Source organism: Pelophylax lessonae, assembly GCF_965119305.1.
Source record: "Pelophylax lessonae genome assembly, chromosome: 13".
Classification (NCBI taxonomy): domain Eukaryota; kingdom Metazoa; phylum Chordata; class Amphibia; order Anura; family Ranidae; genus Pelophylax; species Pelophylax lessonae.
The window spans coordinates 53,914,870-53,940,315 of record NC_138780.1 but is presented as its reverse complement, the minus strand read 5'-3'; the positions used below and the strand labels follow the sequence as shown (position 1 = coordinate 53,940,315).

The window sequence follows — 25,446 nt, the reverse complement described above, 5'->3', positions numbered from 1 at the left end:
CATCAGAGTGCCCCTTAACATAAAATAAGGGGCATGCTGATGGGCACATATTATGTTAGTGGGATTGCGCTGATGGGCACATGTTAAGGGGCACTCTGATGAGGACACCTGAAGTAAGGGGGCACACTGATCTGAATACCTGATCTAAGGTGGCACTGTGATGGCCCCACCTGATGTAAGGGGGCACTCTGATGAGGACACCTGATGTAAAGGAGCACTCTAACCTTATTTGATGGGTACAAATGATGTAAGGGGGAACTCTGATGATGGCACTTAATGTAAGGGGGCCTTATGATGAAGAAGCCTGATGTAAGGGGGGCACTCTGATGGGGACATCTCATATAAGGGGGTACCCTGACAGTGGCAACTGTTTTATGGGGGGACCCAATGTAATGAATCACTCTGGTCGGGGCACCTGATGTAAGGGGGAACACTATTGGGGACAGTTACAGAGTATTACCAGAGCGTGTGGGGAAAACAGTAAGAAAAGCATCATAGAGCGTGGCTGTGCCAAAAAAAGGAAAGTAGAAGCGTACAATCTTTCATGGCACAGACTTGAGATTCGGACCTCAGCCAGAAGAAAATTTTAGTGACCGGACCTCCTTGAATTTTAATTCACTACCCCTGCTGTATATACTATTAGAGGTTGAATCTGGTAAATATCAGACTCGGAGATCACATTTTTTTATTGGAAAGAAAAAGTGAAAGCCTGCTTTGCCAATTTTCAGACAGACCCGTAATATATTATTTATGACAAACTCCTTTGTCATAAGCCCTGTACACACGAGAAGAAATTCGGCCGGGAAATTTCCTCCGACCGATCTGCCGATTTTCGGTTTGTTAGTATGGTGCTTCCGACAGCCGACTCCGACTTTTCGGACGAAAAAATCCTGGGGTGCAGACATTAACATTTTTGTCCTCCGTCAAAACACGTCCGATTTTCGTAATTTGTACAGATTTCGATTGGGAAAAATCTTATGACCAAGACTAGGCATGCTCAGAGATGAAAGAACACATAGAAAGCAATCCAACACATGACATCACTTTTGAAGTAGAATTCTGTCGTACGGGAAAATTCGTGTGCAGTCTAGAGCACATTTCAACCAACAGACACGCACTCTGGACAAAAGACGGATGACTGGTCGACAGAAATTCGTTGCGTGTGTACGAGGTTATATGCCGGTGGCTTGATAAAAGTTACCTGCGCCTGCTATCACTTATGCTGCCCATACAAATAATAATGTCTTCCTTTTTAAAAAAATTTATTTTAAGAATGTTTGTTCGATTTTCTTATTGTTAGTGGGGTCAAATCGACATTCGTTTTCGACCATGGTGACAGGAAAATTCGAAGGAGCAGAATATAAATCTTCTTGGGTAAAGGAATTTTCAGACATTGTATCTGGTGAAATTACATTCATTTCAAAACTGAATGTTAAAAGCAAGTGAGATTTTCAAACCACATTCTTTCATTCAGCAAATATGCAAAGATTTTTCATGTGGAATATTCTCGTTCAAAAATGGATACATGTATGACAAGCAATAAGGTTCGGTTCACACCTCAAGAAGTTTGCTTTTGATCTGTTTCTGTAGTGCTTTTTGCTGTGCGTTTTTTTTCTGCCATTTGCGCTTTTTTTTTTTTTTGGCAATCTGTTTGGCAGATTAAAAAACACAAATTGCGGCAAAATTACACTACATGCTTTTCTGCAGCTTCTCTCTTTAAAGCCTATTGAACCGAAAAAAGCACAGTTTTTTGCGTAAAGTCCCTGACCCTCTCCAAATACATAGTGGCTGAAAAAAAGCGTAGATGTGAACGCGTCCCATAGGAAACCATGTTAACGGAACTGTAGTGCATTTCTGCAAAAGCACCAAAAAACGCATAGGTGTGAACCAGACATAAGACTTTTAGTAGCAGCAGTAGCATGCGTTTTTTTTTTTTTTTTTGTATAGTCTGTCATAATGGGGTTAAAAAAACTAAAATTGGCCCTTCTATAGAACAAAAAGAGCAGATAATCACTACTAGAAGGGGTTCATTTATACTGTGAAACAGTGCAACTAACATATATTAATAAATACACCCAGAAGTAGGATATATGGGCATTTTAACTAGTAGTCAGACATGAAGCTATATGAAGGGTGGAAGGGAGATATACAGGATCTCTCAAAAGTGAGTACACCCCTCGCATTTTTGTAACTATTTTATTCTATCTTTTCATGTGACAACACTGAAGAAATGACAATGTAAAGTAGTGAGTGTAAAGCTTGTATAAAAGTAAATTTGCTGTCTCTTCAAAATAACTCAACACACAGCCATTAATGTCTAAACCGATGGCAACAAAAGGGAGTACACCCCCTAAGTGAAAATTTCCAAATTGGGCCCAATTAGCCATTTTCCCTCCCCGGTATCATGTGGTTTGTTAGTGTTACAAGGTCTCGGGTGTAAATGGGGAGCAGGTGTGTTAAAGGGTAACTCCACTTTTATGGGGAAAAAATGGCAAAGAAAAAAAAAAAACAATATAGCTTATACAATTACGACACATCGTATTGTCATTGAATGTTTTTAAAAATTACCTTTTCTTTTCAATCTGCAGCTATTGTAATTTTCTGGAAGTGCAATGAAATATGGCTGTGAAAGAAAATAAGGTGCGCTAACCATACAATTATGCGGCAGCACTGAAATGGGGAAAATAAATGTGAAAAAAAAGGTATAGTGCGCTCAACACAATCATAAATATTAAACATATGACATCTAGGATGACCCAAATATTATGGTGATCTTCATACAGTGTGAAAAACCATATATGAAAATTCTTTATGCAAAACCATATAATTTATAACAATCGAGAAAAAAAAAAATTATATAGATAGATATATTAGTCCTCCAATTGATCCAGATAATCTCAAATAGCCAAAGATCAAGCTTCTATCATTAGTGGATCTTCTATCTTGCGAATCTTAGACCGAAATGTGAGGGTGAAATAGAAGAAATAGCCTCTTACCAGATAACACTAAACAGTGAGCCTTATTGGTAAATAGGCACTTTCCACATTTGAACAAATGAAATCAAGAGAGGTGACACCTCGGTGGTACTGCAAACTTCTTACCAGAAGTATGTAGAGGGTAGGCATAAACCACTGTTTATACGGATGCACCAGATAGAAGGTATCCAATGGCGGCTTCAATGCGTGGGCTGAATGTTTTTCCACTCCACCATATCCAACACACATGTGGCTGGCGATACTGTACTCTAATGTAGCTCCCTCATAACAAAAGATATAAAGTGCCAATAGTGCATTATCCTTTTTAAAAACTTTATTAAAAAAGAAACACACTTGCATGGCAAATGGAAGGAACTGGGCATAAACAATGGTTCCAAGTGTACCGAACGTGACCGCCTGCAGTGCGCAACACGTGGTGTGGCGTGGCTACACCCGACGCGTTTCTCCTTATCAGTGCTCCGGTCCCAGCTGAAGCAGTACCACCGAGGTGTCACCTCACTTGATTTCATTTGTTCACATGTGGAAAGTGCCTATTCACCAATAAGGCTCACTGTTTAGTGTTATCTGGTAAGAGGCTATTTCTTCTATTTCACCCTCGCATATCGGTCTAAGATTAGCAAGATTGAAGATCCACTATTGATGGAAGCTTGATCTTTGGCTATTTGAGATTATCTGGATCAATTGGACGACTAATATATAATATTCACGATTGTTATAAATTGTTTTTGCATAAAGAATGTTCACACTGTATAAAGATCACCATGATATTTGGGTCATCCTAGATGTCATATGTTTTAATATTTATGATTGTGTTGAGCGCACTATACCCCCCTTTTTTTTTTTTTTTCACAATGAAATATGCCTACCTGGAGCTGTTCTGTAAACAGAAACACCCATTTTCTGCTTGTGTGATTGGCTAACCAATTTTCCCAGAAGTCTGCCTAAGATACAAGTCAGATTTCTGGCATCCCCTGCAACAAACATGTCATTTTTGGTGAGATATTCCCAATAAGAACACACTCTAAAGTGATGCAGGTCCAGTAGATTTCCTGATTAGAGCTCTGCAACTGCCACAGCTGACAGATAATTATGAAACCACTCCCATTTAACCCACTTGGCACAGAGGAACAAACAATGATTTCTTCAGAATAACAAAAGGTAGGAATCTGCAACAAAGTTCATTAAAATCCTTGTAATGTACATAGATCACCCGGAGGGGAATTTTTTTTTTTTTTTTTTCCCTCCCCTCAACAAAAGTGGAGTTACGCTCTAAATTTTGTGTTCTCACTTGCTTACTGGTCACTGGAAGTTCAACATGGCACCTCATGGATCTAAAAAACAAAAAATTGCTGTACATAAATATGACCTAGGCTATAAGAAGATTGCCAAGACCCTAAAACTGAGCTGCAGCACAGTGGCCAAGACCATACAGCAGTTTAACAGGACAGGTTCCACTCAGAGCAGGCCTTGCCATGGTCGCAGAAGTTGAGCGCACGTGCTCAGCATCAAATCCAGAGGTTGTCTTTGGGAAACAGATATGAGTGCTGGTGGGGGTTTCAGCCAGTCAGTGCTCAGACCATTTGCAGCACACTGCATCAAAATGGTCTGCATAGCTGTCATCCCAGAAGGAAGCCTCTTCTAAAGATAATGCACGAGACAGCCCGCAAACAGTTTGCTGAAGACAAGCAGATTAAGGACATGGATTACTTTAACCATGTTGTGTGATTTGATGAGACCAAGATAAACCTATTTGGTTCAGATGGTATCAAGCATGTGGGGTGGCAACCAGGTGAGGGATACAAAGACAAGTGTGTCTTGCCTACAGTCAAGCATGGTAGTGGGAGTGACATGGTCTGGGGCTACATTAGTGCTGCCAGCACTGGGAAGCTACAGTTCATTGAGGGAACCATGAATACCAACATGTACTGTGACATACTGAAGCACAGCATGACCCTCTTACCTTCGGAGACTAGGCTGCAGGGCAGTATTCCAACATAACGACCCCCAAACACACCTCCAAGACGACCACTGCCTTGCTAAAGAAGCTGAGGGTAAAGGTGATGGACTGGCCAAGCATGTCTTTAGACCTAAACACTATTGAGCATCTGTGGGAAACCCTCAAACGGAAGTTGGTGGAGCGCAAGATCTCTGAACATCCACCATGGAGGCATGGAAGAGGACTCCAGTGGCAACCTGTAAAGCTCTGGTGAACTCCATGCCAAGAGGGTTAAGAAAGTGCCGGGAAAATAATGGCGGACATTGTCACTTAGGGGTGCACACAGTTTTGTTGCCAGCGGTTTTAACATTATTGGCTGTGTGTTGAGTTTTATATTGAGGGGACAACAAATTTACACTGTTTTGCAAGCTGTACACCCGCTACTTTACATTGTAGCAAAGTGTCATTTCTTCAGTGTTGTCACATGAAAAGTTATAATATATTTACAAAAATTTGAGGGGCTGCACTCACGTTTGTGAGATACTGTAAATCTTTTATTTTAAAGTTAGTCCTAAAAGCTGACTTTTTTTTTTTTTTTCATGGATATGATCATTTTAAATAAAATGCACAATACTGTAAGTTTACTTTAAATGTAAAGCCTTCTATTACCTCCAGTCTGTCAGCCTCCACCTTCTCTGTGTTCAAGTGCTGGTCTTCCCTGTACAGTCTTTAGGCACTTGCCAACCTCCCGCCGCATATATACTATGGCAGGCTGGCTTGGCTGCAGGTTAGGGGGGGCACCGCCCCACTAGGCAGCAGGGATACCGATCCACGGGACCAGCAGCACCGATTGCTGCCCGGCACCCACGATCGCTCACCACTGACAGAGAAGGATGGTCAGCTGTTGTAAACACAGCAGACCGTTGTTCTCTCTGAAATGAACACAAGAACGCCTGTGATCCTCCTATTTAGGATCACACAGATCTGTGTGCATTTCACAAGTTCCTCCATCATACAGTTAGAAAACCCCCCTCTAGGCTCACACTTTGATCACCCCTAGTTTAACCCCTTACCTGCCGGTGTCATTATTACAGTAACCGTGCACATTTTTAGCACTGATTACTGTAGTAATGTCACTGGTTCCCCCCCCCCCCCCCCCCAAAAGTGTCAAAAATGTCAGGGGTTTGATCTGTTCGCCACAATGTCGCAGTCCTGCTAAAAATCAGTTCGCCGCCATTACTAGTAAAAAAATAAAAATGACATGATTTTTTCCCCTAGTTTTGTAGACGCTATAACTTTTGCGCAAACCAATCAAAATACGCTTATTGGGGATTTTTTTTTTTTTTTTTTTTAAATTTTGGGAATGTTTTGTATATAGCAGAAAGTGAAAAATATATATAATTTTTTTTTCCAGAATTGTCGCCTTTTTTTATAGTGCAAAAAAAATAAAAATCATACAGGTGATCAAATACCACCAAAAGAGAGCTCTATTTTTTGGGAAAAAAGGACATCAATTTTATTTAGGTACATCGTCGCATGACTGAGCAACTGTCTGATAAAGTAATGCAGTGTCAAATCCTAACAATGGCCTGGTCATTAAGGGGGCAAATCCTTCCGGTCCAGAAGTGTTAAAAAACAAAAAAACAACAAACATGTTCTGCTTACATCCTCTGTGTAATGGTTTTGCACAGAACAGCTCTGATTCTCCCCTCTTCTGGGGTCCCCCACTTATGCTTTTGGCTCCTCCTGCTTTCAGAGTGCCACTGTAGCAAGGTAAAACTTCTCCCTTCAGAGCCACTCACTTCCTGCATAGGACTACATGTCCCATAAGGCATTGCTCCTTTCACATTCACAAGTTCTCAGGCACTTACTGACATGTATGGATGGTGTACTGAGCTGTATGGGTGCTTCACTGTATTTCCTGATATGTAAAAAAAAAAAATGGATTCTGTATGCAGGCCAACTAATCGGCTGACCAACTAATCGATTATGAAAATAGTTGTCAACTATTTTCATAATCGATTAGTTGTCGATTAATGTATATATTGATCTATTGATATATAATGTATAAATTGTTTTGGCCCTAGTTGTGTTTATAATTTTGTTCAGTATAGATATCCAACATCTCATACTTTAAAATTGTGCACGCCCGTGAAATGGTGACCAACTACGGTACTTAAAAATCTCCATAGGTAATGCTTTAAAAATTAACGGTTATCCGTTTATAGTTACAGAGGAGGTATTGCACTAGAATTATTGCGTGACTTGCGTATGCATTTTCTTTGGCATGTGAGCACAAAGGGAAACTCTTTATTTTTTAATTTGATTTATTTTTTTTACAAAAATTCGAATTCCACGGTGCTATTCCCCCCCCCCCCCCTTAGTGATCTAAAAGGGAGGATTTGTGGGGTGAATGTGGGATTGTGGTGGTGGCGGTCCCAAGTATCACTCCATATGGGGCATGCTGTGCTATGGCTGGGAGGCCCTTTTAGGTTCTTAGTGTGTGTTTTTTGTCTTTTGTATTCCAGAGTAAGGCCTCAGAAATCAAAATCCCCACATAGTTCTAAGAGAAAATTCCCATCATGCAAGGCTGCTATGGGGGAATCCTGGACCAAGGCGCTTTGTAAAGACTGTGTGGATAGCCTAGACAGAGAACGTGCAGCGGAACAAAGTGCGGATCTAGCTGCATCAGTCAAGGAGCTTTCTCGCACCTTTTCAGTCATTTAAAGATTTATTTTCCTCATTGACAGTTTCCTCAGCCCCAGAGCTCCCCTCAGCTGGCACAGCAAGAGAATGCTCTGCCCCCACCGGTGGTACCCTCTACAAGTGCGTAAACACCGGGGGGTACTGAGAAACAGAGTGAGGAATGTGGTAGTACACCTTCAGGCTCCCAAGAGGAGTCCAAAGCAGAAGGGTGGATGGTGAGTCCACCAGAGCTTCTAGGTATAAATTAAGCCTTGAAGAGGTGGAAGATCTGTAGGGAGTGATTCACGCCACCTTTAGGAATTCATGAGGAGAAGACTGTCTCTTCATGACCAGATGTACCTGGGTTTAGGTGAGCAAAGAAGGGTCTTCCCGGTACATGAAGTCCATTCATGTACTTCCAATGTCCGTTGGCTGCTAATGCCTTGATTCACACTTTTATTCAGGGGGTGCGTCATCTGGCTCCCCCGAGGAGATCCCCGTTGCCTCCATGGAATCTCAATCTGGTTTTGTCTGCTCTTCAAAAGCCACCTTTTAGAGAACATTAGGGAGATTTCTCTGCTTTCTTTATCCCAGAAGGTTGCCTTTCTGGTGACAATTACTTCTGCCTGCAGAGTGTCTGAGTTGGCGGCGCTGTCCTGTCGTTCGCCTTATTTGGTGGTCCACAGAGATAAAGTGGTACTTGTCTTTTCTTCCTAAGGTGGTGTCTGATTTCCATCTCAATGAAGACATTGTGTTGCCTGCACGTTGTCCTAGGCCTAAGCATCTCAAGGAAATTGCTTTGCACTCTCTGGATGTGGTTCGGGCGACCAGGGTTTATCTGATGGTCACTGAGTCCTTTAGGAAATCAGATGCTCTTTTTTGTCCTTACTGAGGGATCTCGTAAAGGTTTGGCTGCGTCTGCTGCGACTATATCCAGATGGATTAGGCAGACGGTTGTTCAGGCTTATTCATTGAAGGGTCCGGTTCCTCCTTTCCCTGTGAAGGCGCATTCTACTAGAGCGCTGAGTGAAAAGAATTTTGTGTACAATCGCGCCTAGGTGCTGTAAAAATATATATAATAATTGGGTATCTGTGGGAAGCTGCAAAGTATCAGGTGCACTAATGTTAGTGATCTGGAAAAAAAGTGAAAAAGAAAAGTGAAAAAGAAAAATACTGCGCTACCCTGGGTGTGTAGGATGAACAGCTCTATACCACAAATTGATATACAATATATATATAGCAATATATATGTGAAAATAAGTGAGTGTGGATCACTCCAATATCTCAAATAAGAAAATATAAAAATGGCACTGTATGCTAGTGTATTTTTATTTTTAGTGCCATTTTTATATTTTCTTATTTGAGATATTGGAGTGATCCACACTCACTTACTTATTTTCACATATATATTGCTATATATATATTGTATATCAATTTGTGGTATAGAGCTGTTCATCCTACACACCCAGGGTAGAGCGCTGAGTGCCTCTTGGGCCTTTCGCCCATCAGGCCTCAGTAGTGCAAGTGTGTAAGGTGGTGACTTGGTCGTCTGTGCACACATTTACAAAATTCTACAAGGTAGATTTAGTGGCATCTTCGAATGCATCCTTTTGGCTGCAAGGTTTTGCAGGCTGCTGTTTAATAGAGAATCTTTAGGGGATTGTTTCTTTCATGGGTGAGCTTCATGTTACCCAGTTGGCTAAGTTTAGCCTTTGGAGTTTACGTTAACTATTTGGTTTGCATTCTCCTCATCCCTCATGCCTACACTGCTTTGGGACGTCCCAATGGTATAAAAAGCATAGCAACTGCGTCTGTCAGTGGACAATAGAGAGAACTGGATTTTTGTAAGAACTTACCGTAAAATCCTTTTCTCTGAGGGCCATTGACAGACGCAGCACTTGCCCCTCTGATATGGGGATGGTTTGTGTCGTCTTCTCACTGCTTGCAACAAACTGGTATGCTGGAGCAGGGTGTGTGGGGTTATGCCTATAGGGACAGCCCCCGTAGGAGAGGTAAACTCTTTTTTTTTTTTTTTTTTTTTTTTCCTGCCTAGTACTACTGTAGGGGGCAGCATAACCCAATGGTATAAGAGCTGCATCTGCATCTTTCAAATGACTTGTGAGAAAAAGGTTTTACGGTAAGTTCCTACAAAGTTCCAGATTTTTTGCCCTCCTGAACAGCCCAAAAAATCTCAATGACGAGCTGTCCATTGTGGGAGGAAGACTGGGGGCCTTCCTCCCACAGTGGGAAATGATTACCTCCAGTCACTTCATTCTAGGCATTCTAGGAGGCTATCTTTTGGCATTTTCAAGCCCCCCTCCACGCAGGATGTTTATCACCGAACTAACAAAATGCAGGAACAGGGCTTCGGCCCTCCTCTCCCCCTTCGAAAGAGCAGGAGGAACAGAGGGTCGTGCTGAAAGTACCACCAGAGGAGTAAGGCAGAGACCTTCGAACCAGTGACCCTCTTGCTGCTAGGTGAAAGTGCTAACCACTACACCACTGTGCCGCCCCTTCTAGTGGCATCTGGTGCTTGCCAACCTGGTCTGGATGCACTACAGCAGGGAGAAAGGCCTGTAGTCTGTGGGTGATTATAGAGAGTGAGTCTTTTCCAGGTTTAGCACTAGTGGTAATCCACTGAGCATGGTAAGTCCATTTAGGGAGGAACCAGAGGATGCAGCATGATTGAAGAGGTTAGTCAAGTGAGGCGATAGTATGTTGGCAGATTTTCCTTTTTAAAATTTGTTTGTAAAGCCATCCTCACTTGGGAGACTTGTGAGAGGGCAAGGTTTTTAATGATTGAAGCATTTCCGTATTGGAAAATAATTGAGTGATTTTTGGGAATAATTCAGAGAAAGTAGATCGCTGGAGTCTAGAAATTCTTTGAGCATTTTCTGTGGGTTGCAGTGGCGTAGCGTGGGGGGTGCAGGGGGGGCCGGCCGCACCGGGCGCAACATCTGGGGGGGCGCATCTGTAGTGTCACTCTGTCTGTCTGACTTTGACATACACAGTTCACACACTGTCTGCGGCTGCCTCCATCTTTAGGCTATAAAAAACAAAACACAGAGCGCTACGAAGACCTCCAGCATATGAAGGGTGGATGAACAGAACTAATAAGCAGCTGAATCCAGGGGGGGGAGGGGAGGGAAGGGAAAAAAAAAAAAACCCCAAAAAAAACACAGGCAATAAAAAAGGTTGTAGCTGCAAATAGACATAGGCATAAAATGGTACCATACAATAGGGGACAATGGGATACCATAAATAGGTTGATGATCCTAAAGGGATAAAGTCCGTGGGCACTGAGCTGCTCTTCCACAGATGAGGAGGAAGAATCTGTATAGACAAAAAGAAGAGGGGAGAAGCGCTCTAAGTGCAGACAATTTATTGCAGATAACAAGGCAGGTGATATACACTCACTAGACATGAAGACTGAAAAGCTGTATGTGTCAAAGCAATCCTGCAGCCATCCTCTGGAGGGTGTCCTCTGGTCACAGGAAGCCGTATGCAGTACTGTCACTGGCGGTGGGAGGGAAGAAAGCCGGCTGTCTCCCACAACATCAGCGGTGAGCGGTCAAGCGGCTCGGATCTGCGGTTCCGTGTTGCGAGTGATGGATGGAGGCACTCTCACCCACAGGGATGGTGGGATCTGTCCGATGTGTTACGGCATGCACGACGCGTTTCTGAGCATGCCCGGGTCCTCTGCACCCGGCGCGCTCTTTCATCAGGTGTTAGAGTGCCGTAGTCTACGGCGAGCGTAGTTTCTCCCTTGCCAGGAATAGGTCATTGGTTAGTTGGAGGGAGGGCGACTGTTCATTCTGCTGCTCTAGGAGTTCAATCAGACATAGAGCCTCATCAAGCTGTTTAGTCTTCTGGTTCCTAACTCTGCTGTTCAGTTCAATGAGGTTCCCACACATGTAGGCTTTGTAGGAGGCACATAAAATTGGTTAGTATGTGGTAGGTTATTGAGCTCAAAGAAAAGGGTAATGAGCTTCAAAATTTGCTCTGAGAAACGTTCAGATTTTCCAGAAGGGAAGCATTGAATCTCCACAGGCGAGGTGCCCCAACCTGACTAAACCCAAATAACAATAAAATGGGGGCATGATCAGACCATGTAATGGTGCTGATGGTCAATGAAGTTACATTCTGGAGAGAGAATGATAGACATTCAACGATGAAAGTCTATACGGGTGTATGACAGGTGGAAGGGAGAGAAATCTGTAAAGTCTCGCTCTGACCCATGCTGGCTTCTCCATACGTCGTATAAGTCATGAGCTTGGAGGAGAGCGTTAAAGGCTCGGGGCAGTGGTGATGTGGGCCAGAAGTGTCCATGGTGAGATCACCCACAGTGTTGAAGTCTCCCTATATAACCGTGTTGCCTTTTCTCAAGGTGTCCCCTTTCTTCACAAGACGTTTACAGTAGCGAATCTGCTTCGTGATTGGAATGTAGATGTTCACAAGTGTGTAGTAGTTCTGGTTAATGTCACATACTAGGATGATATAAGGGCCTTGTGGGTCTATGTGTGTTTAGAATGAGAGAGTGAGAGAGTCCCAAATGGCTATTAATACCCTGTTCTTTTTCGTAGGTCCCGAGACAAAAATCAGGTGATCATAGTGTTTAGGTTTCAACATAGGGGTTTTAGTCAAGGCAAAGTGTGTTTCCTGCACAAATAAGATGTCAGCCTGTAGGCTGCTTGCTGCTTTTTGCAGGTCTGCTCTTCTTTTGGGGCCGTTGAGTCCCCTGACGGTCAGGGACACAAGCTTAAAGGCCATAGTGAGATAAAGGTTGTAGTAAGACCAAGATCTCAGGGAGAAGCAATTAGGCTGAGGTGGAGAAATCTAGAGCAGTAGTTTGCTGGAAGCGGTTCTGTTCTTGGTACAGTTGCAAAGTAATACTTTTAAAAAAAGAAGAAAAAAAAAAACGAGAGCCAATGGTAAAAACAGGCTTAATGGGTAGAAAAAAAACTGCTAAAGAACAAGTGGTAAACCAGTAACTGCAGATGATATCTTCAAAAACTTGACGAAAAGGTAAACTTATAAGGAACTATCTGGGGAGGCCGCTGAAATCCTAGCCAGGTAGCTTAGTTGGGGCACAGGCAAGTCCATTAGGTGTTTTGATACTCCCACTCTGCAATCGAGAGACAGGAAGGGCACCTGGTCTTCCTCAGGAATCAAATGCCACACTCTTAGTAGCTGAAGGCCCCCAGGCAGAGTCCGTATGGCATGTGTTCGTCCCTGATGGGTTATCAGCAGTTTGGTGGGAAATCCCCATTTGTAATTGATATCCTGGTTCTTCAAGGCCTTAGTGATGGTGGACAATTGTCTTCAATTTTCCATCATTATTTTAGAGTGGTCTGTATTGAGTCTGACGCTGATGAATGGTTCAGACCGTTTCAGCCCTCTTTGCTGCATGCGTCACTTATTATTTAGTGGTGAAGAAATGGATACAAGCTAGTATGTCTCTGGGCATGGATGCTGGCAGATGCAATGGTTTTGGGAGCCTATGGACTCTATCAATTTCCATGTCCTTTTTGGGTCTGGAATTAGAGAATGCATCAGATTCTGCAAGCTCTGATTGTTGGACCTCTTCAGGAATGTTTTGGAACTTTGTGGTTTCATCTTGACCTATCCTCCAGGCAAGTGATATGCAAATGGTGGCCCTCCAGCGGTTGTAAAACTCTCATCATGCATCTGCCTCTGGGAATCATGCTTGTGGCTGTCAGTTTTGCTATGTCTCATGGGACTTTTAGTTCTGCAACATCTGGAGGGCTACAGTTTGCATATCCCTGCTCTAGGATTTCGGGTTTTAAGCTTTATAAGTTGGAGCGCATCTTCATACATATCAACATATCAACAAGTTCACTGTAAAGAGTTGACATCCTTTTTAGATTCTATCTGGGTTGATATGTTGGTCCTGTGCTTGTACAGTGTTAGCTAGCAAGGACACTGCTGCAGAAAGATCAGTATCAACGTTTTTGTTTTAGTGAGATCAGCATATTCATAGTCTGTCCAGAGATGGGCTGATCTGAAGGAAATGATTATATCACTGATGGCTGCTGTGTGATCAGTATCAACGTTTTTGTTTTAGTGAGATCAGCATATTCATAGTCTGTCCAGAAATGGGCTGATCTGAAGGAAATGATTATATCACTGATGGCTGCTGTGTGTGTAAGACGGGCTGCATGAAGAGGGCTGCCAGTGAGCAGATCTGTCTCTATTCTGGGCCTGGACTTAACTGGGCTAGCAATAGAAGAGCTTGGTTCAGCGGACTCCTCGTTAGCCGCAGGAGGAGAGAGCCATGTGGGATCCTGGGGGGGAGCCGCCGGCACCATCTTGGTTGCAGCTTGGGTTCTTTGCATTGTAGAATGTTGTGAGCTTCCGTGGCGGTTTAAGGTCCTTTTGGAGCATTGACATAGTGCCCGATGGGGGCAAGAACATAGTGGGTGCCAGAGGGTCGGAATGTTCCCCTTGAGGAGTTGCTGTGTGGTCTCTGGGGCTAGGCTGCCATCTGCTGAGCCGGCCAACTCTGCCCCCCCAACAGGGATTATTTTAATGAAAGCTGCAACTCCATCAGTGCAGCCAGGGCCCCCAACACAGGGATTTCAGGGTCCCTCTTCACTGACTGCCTCCACAGTGAGCATGTTTAACCATAGTTACTAACAATTTAATAACATGAGAAAGATATGTAAAATGGAATAATAAAGCGATCAACGTAGTAGCTCCAAGGACTAATTAACGTGGTGTAAAAAAAATTCAACTGTCTCAGGGATGCCACAGATGCAAAAGTTGTTTCAGAGACCTCTGTTGTTAAGATCCTCCAGCTTGGGGTGTATTTCAATGAGATGCATTGATAATTGTATAATTACCTGGCTGCATGGCATTGAAGTTCTTGTATATCCGCATCATGGCGGCCGCCTGCCTACGCCACCTCTATCAGCAGGTCAGCTATTCTTCTTAATTATGGAACCTGTTGAATCAGGGAAAGCATGGTATCGGGATTCATCTTGGGCTGCGGGCGAGATGCTGAGCTGCTGGCTGACTATGCAGTGGAGTCACTTGTGTGGCCGGAGGGAGAAGAGGCCAGTGTCTCTACTGGCTGTGTATGCAATATCTCCGGTAAATTATGCCCCGGTCGTGAAGAGAAGAGAGCGACCTACTTTGCCAAAGTTGCCTCCGATCGCTGGTAAAAAGCCACAAATTCTCCCCTGTGGACACGGAGCTTCCCTGTTTATGGCCATCTTCCCTGCACGCAATGGCTTCTTTTTGTTCCTAAAAGGAACCCTTTTGCTTGTAGGAGGTGCATGCAAAATCCTCATGCATTCCGCTCAGAAGCGCCTTCATGACTGCTGGGTTTTGCTTGACCTGGGGCACCTGGTAGCAAATCTGGGGTATGCGCTTTCTGAAAATCCCTTTAAAACAAGACAAAGCATGTAATATTTAAATACGTTTTTAAAAGTAGTGTGGGTTTTTTTTTTTTTTTTTATTTTTTTTTATTTAATTTTATTTTTTTTGTTTTAACTTTTTTACTCCATTGTTCCCATGCTAAAATAATTTTACTATGTTTTGCAGATTATGTCTACTTTGAAAACTCTTCAAGTAATCCCTACCTAATACGAAGAATAGAGGAACTTAACAAGGTATGAGTTAAAGTTAACACTTGTTAATTGCTTGCGGAATGCCACATTTATGGTTATTTATGTAAATTTTATAACTGAGCAATGCCTTTGAGTTGGGTGTAACCAGTTTCTTGCATTTGTTTAATGTAGACCAAAAGAACCATTAAGATCTGATCTGATCCTTTTTAAATTAAAAAAAAAAAAAAAAAAAAAAATTTTTATTCATTTTTCAATACAATAATACATAGAATATATATTCAAACAAAACAAAAATACAATACACTTTCCCTGTTCTCCAGCTAGTAAATTACACATAGGTAAATAAAAAAATATCAGGGATTTTCACACGTGCTCCAATACATCAAATATGAAAAAAATCGATATAAGCGTATTGTTATCGCAGCTACTAACTACGGGAAATTTATGTCTTTTTTTTTTTTTAACTAGTAATGGCAGCGATCAGCGTTTTTTTTTTTATTTTTTTTGCGCGACTGCGACATTGCGGCGGACAGATCGAACCCTTGACTGACATTTTTGACACTTTTGGGGGTACCAGTGACATTACTACAGTAATCAGTGCTATAAATATACACTGTTACTGTAAAAATGACACTGGCAGGGAAGGGGTTAACTTGGTGATCAAGGGGTTAATCTATGCCTGGTGCTTACTAACGTGTGGGGGGAGGGGACTGTGTGACACAGGCACAGATCGCAGGTTCAGCTATGCTGAATCCTGCAATCTGTCACTGTTACTTAGGATATCCGCCTGCTTTGTTTACACAAGCGGGCAGATCTCCACTCTCGATCCCCGACCGGGGAAGAGCGGCGGTGATCACCGCCACTCCTCCCCTGGCCCGACTCCTGCTGTGACTGAATACAGCGGGAGCGAGCCTCCGGCAGCGCCCACCGCCCACAAGGGGAGGAGTCCAGCGACATAGGTCTACGTCGCTGGACGATATCGAGCCACTTTGCCGCAGTACCAGCTCAGTGAGCGGTTAAGTGATGTTGCACAAAAGAGAAGAGAAAAAAAAATATAACCCTTATGAGCACCCCACACAGTAGCTTCCCATCCTATTATATATTGCAACCAAAATTATATTGTGTGTCTTAAACCCTAGTGCATCCTACAATTATTACCTGTGTAGTTGGAGAAACATCTGGGGGAGGAAAAAAAAAAAAGACAATTGCTTTCCCTGTTGGGTTTTCCCCTTACATCTCCTAAGGGAGGGGGGTTGTGCTGAGTGATATCTATCATAGCCAGCCCCTCCGTCTCCTGTTGATATACATCAGTTCCTGTATAATGTATCCATAGTTGACATCGTATTCTAGTCAGTTCCTCCGTACCCCTCAATGCGGCAGTCAATTCTTCCATTTTATGGATCTCATTACCCTTTGCATACCAAAGCTTAATTGGCAGTGGCATTTTTTGCCTCCAAAATACCGGTATACATGTCCTAATATGTCCTCTATGGAGGGCGACCCCCCCCCCCCTTTGTTTTTTTTTTTTTTTTGCGGGGTCCAATAGGTTGTCCATTTGTGGACCCTTGGCTGGCGTCCCCTTGCAGGTTCACAGTTGGCGGCCTCCCCTGATTTTATGTTTTCGGGGTGAGCGCAGTATATAGCGACCCTTCTAGGTCTGCATTCATGCACCCTGAGTGCTCCAGATAGTGAGGATGATTCCTCTGATCCTCTAGCCACATTTAAATAGGCGCTGGTGGATTCATTGTTTGTGTCAGTGCGTGAAACTTTAAAAATGGAGGTTGCGGCTGATGCCGCTTTAGAGTCACCGATTCCTTTCGCCACCCACAGGCCCTCGAAATCGGCGAGGGTGTTCCTCTTTCTGCTTATCTAGACAACTTGTCACAAAACAGTGAGGTTGTCCAAAACTTAGTGGTTGCTAGGCGTTTTTTGCTTGCGGTATCCTTTATGAGGTTTTACTGCGTTAAAGGTGGATGGTCCCACCTGTAGTGGACTCGCTGGTTTCCAGGTCAAATTGGGTTACATTCATCCTGGTTGAGGAGTCCCTGACCTTTACAGGTCCAGCTAATAAGATGGTGGAGGCTCTGGCTTGCCATATATGCGCTGTGGCTGATTCAGCAATTAGGCCGGTAATTACTATTGCCCTGTTGTCGCAAACTCTGACCTAGTGGCCTAAGCTGACTGATTTGTTCTAGCCCCCCTCAAACTTCTGCCACGAGTCCTGTGCAGGATTCAGGCAGAAGGGATTCCTGTCATTCTAGTGGCTCCAGACTGGCCTCGCTGGTCTTCGTACGTTGAGCTGGTTGCCAGTGCTCCTTGGGGACTTCCTCTCATGGAGGATCTGCTTTCCCAAGGACCAATCTTCCATCCTGCTTTACAGTCACTGGCTTTAACACCAGGAATTGGCCTTGTGTACCATCAAGGGCCAGGTATCGGGTTTTGGTGGTATTTTTCTAACGACCTTTGACCACACACTCCTTGGTGCGTACCTTTTTTTTTTTTTTTTTTTTTTTTTTTTTTTTTTTTCTTCAGGGTGTCCGACATTAGGTTCCTTCAGTTCCACCTCCATTGCCACACTGGAATCTTAATGTGGTGCTTTCAGCGCTACTGATGCTTCTCTTTGAAAATAATCGGGAGGTTCACTACTGACGCTGCCCCAGAAGGTGGCCTCCTTTGGTGGCGATCGCCTCTGCGGTGTCAGGGTGTCAGAACTGACGGTGTTATTCTATCGTTTACCTTTATGGCGATTCACAAGGATAAGGTGGTGCTTTGCCTTTGTCCGTCATTCCTTCCTATGGTGGTCTCTGACTGTCATTTGAATGTAGATATTGTGTTGCCTTCCCTGTGTTCCAGGCCTAAACATCTGAAGGAAATTGCTTTGCATGTCTTGGATGTGGTCCAGGCAATTGGGGTGCACCTGACAGCTATGGAGTCTTTTAGGTAGTCAGACTCTCTATTTGTGCTCACGGACGGACCTCACAAAGGGTTGTCCGTTTCTTCTGCGACCATTTCCAGATGGATCAGACGGTGGTTCAGGCCTATTGCGTCAGGGGTCAGGTTCCAAGTGGTTGTGTTGGCATCTGTGGATGCTTCTTTTGGCTGGGTTTTGCTGGCTGCTGTTTTAGAGCACCTGGTCCTCTTTGTGGGTGTTTTTTTTTTTTTCAGGTAAGCTCCAGTTGTTTATGGCTGAACTTTTACCTTGTTCACAAGTGGAGAGAACCACAAGAGCCAATCTAAGTGTAGTATAAAAACACTTTAATGCAAGGTAAAAGCAATGTTACAAGAGTAGCATGTAAACAGGCATGAATCATAAATGGGAAGGGCCTGGGCATCAGGCATCTAGGGGGTCCCTCTGAGCACCGGACACAGCTTGTGCTGAGGAACTGTGTGCTGGCAGAAGGCTGTTCTGATCCGTAGGCTGCCGAAGCTCCGATCGTCCAAGGGCCGTGACGTCACTTCCTGGATGCCGAGCTGCAGACTAACAGCGACGCGTTGCGTAGCATGCACTCCTTCAGGCCATACAGGGGCCATCTTGGAAGAAGGCTTTTAAGCCCACAGTCTCTGGGATCAATGACCTATGCTAGCAGGGACCAAAATTGAGAATTTTTTTTTTTCTGATGTTTTCCCACCCCTCATGTTAAACACTGCTTTGGGACATCCCAATGGTTAAGAATAATCAGGAGCTGTGTCCGTCAATGAACACAAGAGAAAATAGGATTTTTGACTTGCTGTAAAATCTGTGGTGTTGACTTTCTTCTGACACTGCTTGTAACAAAACTGTGTGCCTATAGCTAAGAGTGGGTGCCTATCCCCTGGGACTGCCCATAGGCATAGTCAAGCCTTTTCCTGCCTAGTGTCCTACTCCTGTATTGGGCAGTATAACCCAATGGTTAAGAAGAATCAGGAGCTGTATCCGTCGGTAAATATCAGAGAAAAGGGGGACTCAGAAAAAAAAGGTGTAAAAACACTGCTAGGGACACTCCCACCGTGCTGGCAGCACCACAGGTCGCCAGTCACAGAGCACCAACCGATCCCATAGCGGAGAGGGAGAGGACCCCACCAGACTCCCCAACCACCGATCAGGCACCGCAGCACCAGGCTATCTGCACACACGTGGTGATCAGGAAGAGAAAGATCCAGGAGTCTGCAACAGGGGACAAGGAGGGGCTCCCACCACCGAAATCACCGCCCATATATGCTCCAGTCGTTGCCGCCGCTATTGGCAATGAGAAACCACTAGAAAATGCCCGCTGAGGCTACACAAACATTGCCACCGAATCTGTAGCACACGGGCTACAAAAAAATGGTGGCACCAGCAGGAAGGGGGGCTTTGGCAGGAGCCCACACCCCAAGTACAGCCCCCTCCCAAAGGCCCATTGTCCGGCGCGCTACCCCCCCCCCCCCCCCCATCACCAGCTCAGCACCCCAGACTGACCTACCTGAAAAGGTGGTAGAGCCACCCCTTGGGGAAGAGGGGATAGGCGTAGGTACATTGGGGGCAAAGTGTCCGCAGGGACCACCGAGAGATACGGAATGCTGCATGGGAAGGAGGAGAACCCAGGGGTCCGACTGTCCCTGGGAGGGGCCCACATCCACCCCCAAAACCCTCTAGGGGAAGAGGGGGGACAGCTACTTACCATGCCAGGAACAGGTGGGCACCGCTCCAGACAGAGCCTCCTCTCCATCGAAATGGGGGCCTGTCGGCCAGGAGGAACGCTGCGACTAAGGCTGAGGTCAGGTCGTATGTCCAGTGGGGCTATGTCGCGGCCGACCTAGCGCAGAGCTGAGGCTGCGGGACCCTCTGGGTCTGTCTGCCATGGCAGTGGTGCTGCAGTCATTGGTGTCAAAAGTGGACATGGTTCTCCAAAAGAGACCTAGTAAAAAGGGCCCTCCACCTTCAACTGCCTCCTCTGCTTCCTCAGATTCTGAGGCTGATTCGGCCGCTGCGGAGGAGTGTCACCCCACGGGGTCGGCGTCCACGCACTTCACGTGCTCTGACAGTGAGGATGATTCCTCTTCCACTACATCTGCGCAAGAAAAGGCGCTTGTGGAGGCAATGATTGTATCCATGCGGGAAACTTTAAAAGTAGATGACACAACTGATGCTGCGTCGGCCGCGCCAGTGCAATTTTGCATCCGCAGACCATCCAAGGGTCCTAAGGTGTTCCCCTTTCCTGCCTATTTTGACGAGATGTCACTAGTCAGTGGGGGTTCCTGAAACGCATGGTTGGGATACATAAACATTTCGCTAGGAGGTATCCTTTTTGAGGAGTCCCTCTTAAAAAAACAGTGCCACCAGTGGTGGACTCTCAGGTTTCTAGAATAAATAAAGTCCCGTTCCTACCAGTGGAAGACGCTCCATCCTTTAAAGACCCTGTAGATAGCCATCTTTTTACCGTGGCAGGTTCAATCCTGAGACCGGTTTTTGCCATAACCTTGGTCTTCCAAGGTCGCAGGACAAGGGTTCTAGTTCCTCCTGTTCCTTCTTGGGAGGTTCCAAGAGACCCTGGGTTGGTAAGTCTAAGGCGAGCTCCGCTTGCCTCGCTAGCAAGCCCTCCTCTGCCTATAGGGACGCCCTCACCCATACTTGGGGTTGGGGGACGTCTTCACTTCTTTGCGGACCTCTTTCATTCAAGACAAATGGGTCCATGAGTTGGTCCGGTTACAAGATCGAGTTTCGGTCCTTGCCCTCGGCAAGGTTCTTCCATTCTGTCCTGCGCCTGTCCCCGGATCAACTTTTCCGGATTCCTTCCTGGGGCGGTTTCAGGATCTACTGTCACATGGAGTCATTGTACTAGTTCCAGAGTCGGAAAGTTTTCAGAGGTTTTATTTAAACCTCTTTACGGTTCCCAGGAAGGAGGGCAAGGTTCGTCCAATTTTGGACCTTAAGGCCCTGAACCACTTTGTGCAGGTTCAGAAATTCCGAATGGAGTCCATTCACACAAGAGTGGCTTCCCTTCATCAAGGGGATTTTGGCCTCCATCGATATCAAGGACGCTTACCTTCCTATTCCAATATATGTCGAGCATCAGCGTTTTCTTAGCTTTGCCGTAGGTGAGGAGCAATTTGTGACATTACCCTTTAGTCTCACCTCAGCTCCTTGGGTGTTCACTAAAGTGTTGGCTCCGGTGTTAGCCTTACTCAGGCAGCGGGGGATCTCGGGGCTGGGGTACCTGGAGATCTTCTGAGAGCAGAGCCTTCGTCTGTTCTGAAGGAAGATCTGGACATCATGGTGCGAACTCTGCAGGAGTTCGGCTTGACTCTAAATTTTCAAAAGTCAGCCTTGACCCCGTCCAACAAGCTGGACTACCTGGGGCTGACTATGGATTTAGCCTCAGCCCAGGTGTTTCTTCCTGAAACCAAACTATTGAAATTGCAGCATGCGGTTCGGCTCCTGTTATCCAATTGTCAGTCGTCTCTCACGACTTGCATGCAGGTGCTGGGCCTGATGGTTTTCCACCTTCGAGGCAGTTCCATTTGCTCAGTTCCATACCATATCTCTGCAAAAAGATTCTCACCAAATGGGACAAGAATCCACAAATCTGATCCTGTTGAGCAGGACTATGAGGGGATCCCTAATGTGGTGGCTTCGCTCCCCGGCGCTTTGGGACAGGGAATGTCGTTTTTCCCCTGTACTGGACGATGGTTTACACGGACACCAGCCTGCCCAGGTGGGGAGGTGTCTTGGGCAAGGAATCAGCCCAAGGCTTCTGGTCTTGGGAGGAGTCCAGTCTGCCGATAAACTTCCTGGCCCTTCGGGCGATCAGGCTTTGCCTGTCCCACTGGACGGATCATCTACAGGGGTGTCTGGTAAAGATTCAGTCGGACAACGCCATGGCTTTCTCATGTCAATCACCAAGGGGGCACCAAAAGTGCCTTTAGCACCCAAAGAAGTGGCCGGCATTCGAAGGTGAGCAGAACGCTTTGTTCCAGCCCTCTCTGCTGTGCGTATTCCAGGGGTGGAAAATTGGCGGACCAACTACCTCAGTCAACAGGCACTGAGTCCTAACGAATGGTTCCTTTACCCGGAAAGGTTTCAACATCTGTGGTTCCAGTGGGGGACCCCCGATGTGGACCGGCTAGCCTCCTGAGTTAACCAGAAGGTTCCGAAGTTTGTGACAAGGTCTCAAGACCCTCTGGAAAATGCTATAAATGCTCTGGTGGCCCCTAGGGGCCAGTATTTTCTATTTATGCCTTTCCTTCACTACAGCTTCTGCTGAGACTTCTGCGCACAATTGAGGCAGAAGGAATTCCAGTAATTCTGGTTGCCCCAGACGACTGGCCTAGTTGGGCCTGGTAAGACTGATAGCCGATGCCCCTTGGCAGCTTTCTCTCAGACCCTTTTTTCTCAAGGGCCGATCTTCCATCCTGCTTTGCGGTCGCTGGCTTTAACAGGCCGGCTATTGAAAGCCAGGTATTAAAGGATAGAGGGTTGTTTGATTCAGTGATTTCTACTCTGTTAAAACCTAGGAAAACTACTTCTCGTAAGATTTACCATCAAGTTTTGGAAGGCGTACATTACTTGGTGTTTGTCTCGGTGGGGGGGGGTTACCCAGGGGGGGTTACCCACCATTAAGGGCCAGATTGCAGCCTTGGCAATTTTCTTCAAAAGGCCGTTGGCAAAAAGTCCTTGGTTTTTACCTTCATGCAGGAAGTTTTCCACTTGGCTCCTCCAGTCCCTGGTGCCCTTGTGGGATCTTAATCTGGTACGGTCTGTTCTTCAAAAACCGCCCTTTGAAAATATTTGTGAAATTCCTCTGCTTACCTTGTCCACAGAAAGTGGCTTTCTTGGTAGCCATTACTTCTGCATGCAGAGTCTCTGAGCTTGCTGTGTTGTCCTTTCGGTCGCCTTACCTGGTGGTTCACAGGCACAAAGTGGTGCTACGTCCCTGTCAGTCATTCTTCCTAAGGTAGTTTCGGGGGTTCCACTTAACCACTTCCCAACCACCCGCCGCCTATTTACTGCGGCAGGGGGGCTCTCCTGCGCAAACCGACGTAGATCTACATCGGTTGCACGCGGAAAGCTAGTGGGCGAGCAAGCGCCACCGGCGACGCGCTCCCACCCCCACTCGGCAGCGGGGAAGCCGATGCGTGTGTCAGGCGGCTCCAATTGCCGCCTGACACCCGCGATCGATCTCGCTGAGAGAGGACGATGGGCTGTTGTAAACACAGCTGACCGTCCTCCCTGAAATGATCACTGAGCTCATGTGATCCTTCTATATAGGATCACATGTCTCTATGGTCATCCCAGAAGCCACGCCCCCCCCCACAGATAGAATCACTCCCCTAGGGTCACATTTAACCCCTTGATCACCTATACTGTTAACCCCTTCCCCGCCAGTGTCATTATTACAGTAACAGTGCATATTTTTAGCACTGATTACTGTAGTAATGTCACTGGTACCCCCAAAAATGTCAGTTGGGGTCTAAACTGTCTGCTGCAATGTCATAGTCCCACGAAAATAATCACAGATCGCCGCCAAAAAAACCCCAATAAAAATGACATAAATCTTTCCCATCGTTAGTAGACACTATAACTTTTGCGCAAACCAATCAAAATATGCTTATGGCCATTTTTTTTTTTTTACCAAAAATATGTAGCAGAGAATGTCATATAGCAAAATGTGAAAAATATCTTTTTTTTTTTTTTCAAAATTGTCGCTCTTCTTTTTTTTTTTTTTTTTTATAGCGCAAACAAAAATCGCACAGCTGATCAAATACCACCAAAAGAAAGCTCTATTAGTGAGAAAAAAAGGACGTCAATTTTTATTTGGGTACAGTGTCGCACTACCTCGCAATTGTCTGTTAAAGTAACGCAGTGCCGAATCACAAAATAGGGCCTGGTCATTAAGAGGGCAAATCCTTCCGGTCTTAAAGGGGTTAAATGAAGACATTGTGTTGCCTTCGTTGTGTTGTAAGCCAAAACATCCAAAATAAATTGCCTTGCATTCCTTGGATGTGGTCCAGGCCATCAGGGTGTACTTGATAGCAACTGAGTCAATTCGCAAATCAGATTGCTTGATTGTCCTTACGGATGGACCCCATAAGGGGCAGGCTGCATCTGCTGCGACCATTTCCAGATGGATCAGGTTAAAAATAACCCACATAATTGTATATTATTTGGTCTTTGTGAAGGTTATAGAGTCTACAACCTATGGTGGCAATCACTGAAAATTGATCACACCTGGTGTACTGACTGCCTATCTCATTTCTTGAAACCCTAACATGCACGTGACATGTGCATACCACAAATCACACCCCAATATGCATTCTGCTACTCCTCCTGAGTATGGGGATACCACATGTGTGAGAGTTTTACACTGCCTGGCCGCATACAGAGGCCCAATATGCAAGTAGCACCTCCAGGCATTCTAGGAGCATAAATTACACATCTAATTTCCTGACAACCTATCACATTTTTGAAGGCCCTGGAGCACCAGGACACTGGAAACGCCCCAACGTATAATCTTTTTTTAGGCATAATGAGTCTTTGGAACATGTTTTTGGAAAATGTGAAAAGCAAATAGAAATGCATTTTTTATTTTAATTTTTTTTTACACAAAGTTGTCAGTTCTAAGATATTTCTAACACCTACAGTATCTCACAAAAGAGTACACCCCTCACATTTTTGTAAATATTTTATTATATCTTTCATGTGACAACACTGAAGAAATTACCCTTTTCTACAATGTAAAGTAGTGAGTGTACAGTTTAAATTTTCTGTTCCCTCAAAATAACTCAACACACAGACATTAACCACTTTAAGACCAGAAGGATTTGCCCCCTTCCTGACCAGGCCCTATTTTGCAATTCGGCACTGAGTTACTTTAACGGACAATTGCGCGGTCGTGTGACGCTTTATCCAAATAAAATTTACGCCCTTTTTTTTCCCCCCACAAATAGAGCTTTCTTTTGGCGGTATTTGATCACCTGTGCAATTTTTTATTTTTTGCGCTAAAAACAAAAAAAAGCGACCATTTTGGGAAAAAAAAACAATATTTTTCACATTCTGCTATATGACATTCTCGAAAAAAAAAATAAAATAAATAAAAATGTAAAAATCATATTTTTTTTTTTTTTTTCTGCTATATATTTTTGGTAAAAAAAATCGAAATAAGCGCATTGATTGATTTTGCGCAAAAGTTATCGCGTCTACTAACTTGTTGGTGTTTTTTTTTTTTTTTTACTAGTAATGGCGGCAATCCTGCGATTTTTTTTTTTTTTTTTTTTTTTTTTT

At 44.7% G+C, this 25,446-nt stretch overlaps 1 protein-coding gene across 6 annotated transcripts in view; it reads left to right on the top strand.

Annotated features, from left to right (window-relative positions):
- The window catches only part of MTA1 (metastasis associated 1), a 427,965-nt gene that overhangs the window by 20,724 nt on the left and 381,795 nt on the right, over positions 1–25,446 (top strand). For all 6 annotated transcript variants that reach the window (XM_082242913.1, XM_082242912.1, XM_082242916.1 and 3 more), the window contains exon 2: positions 15,184–15,251. In XM_082242913.1, the coding sequence (XP_082099039.1) occupies positions 15,184–15,251 (68 nt within the window). The remainder of the gene's footprint in view (positions 1–15,183; positions 15,252–25,446) is intronic.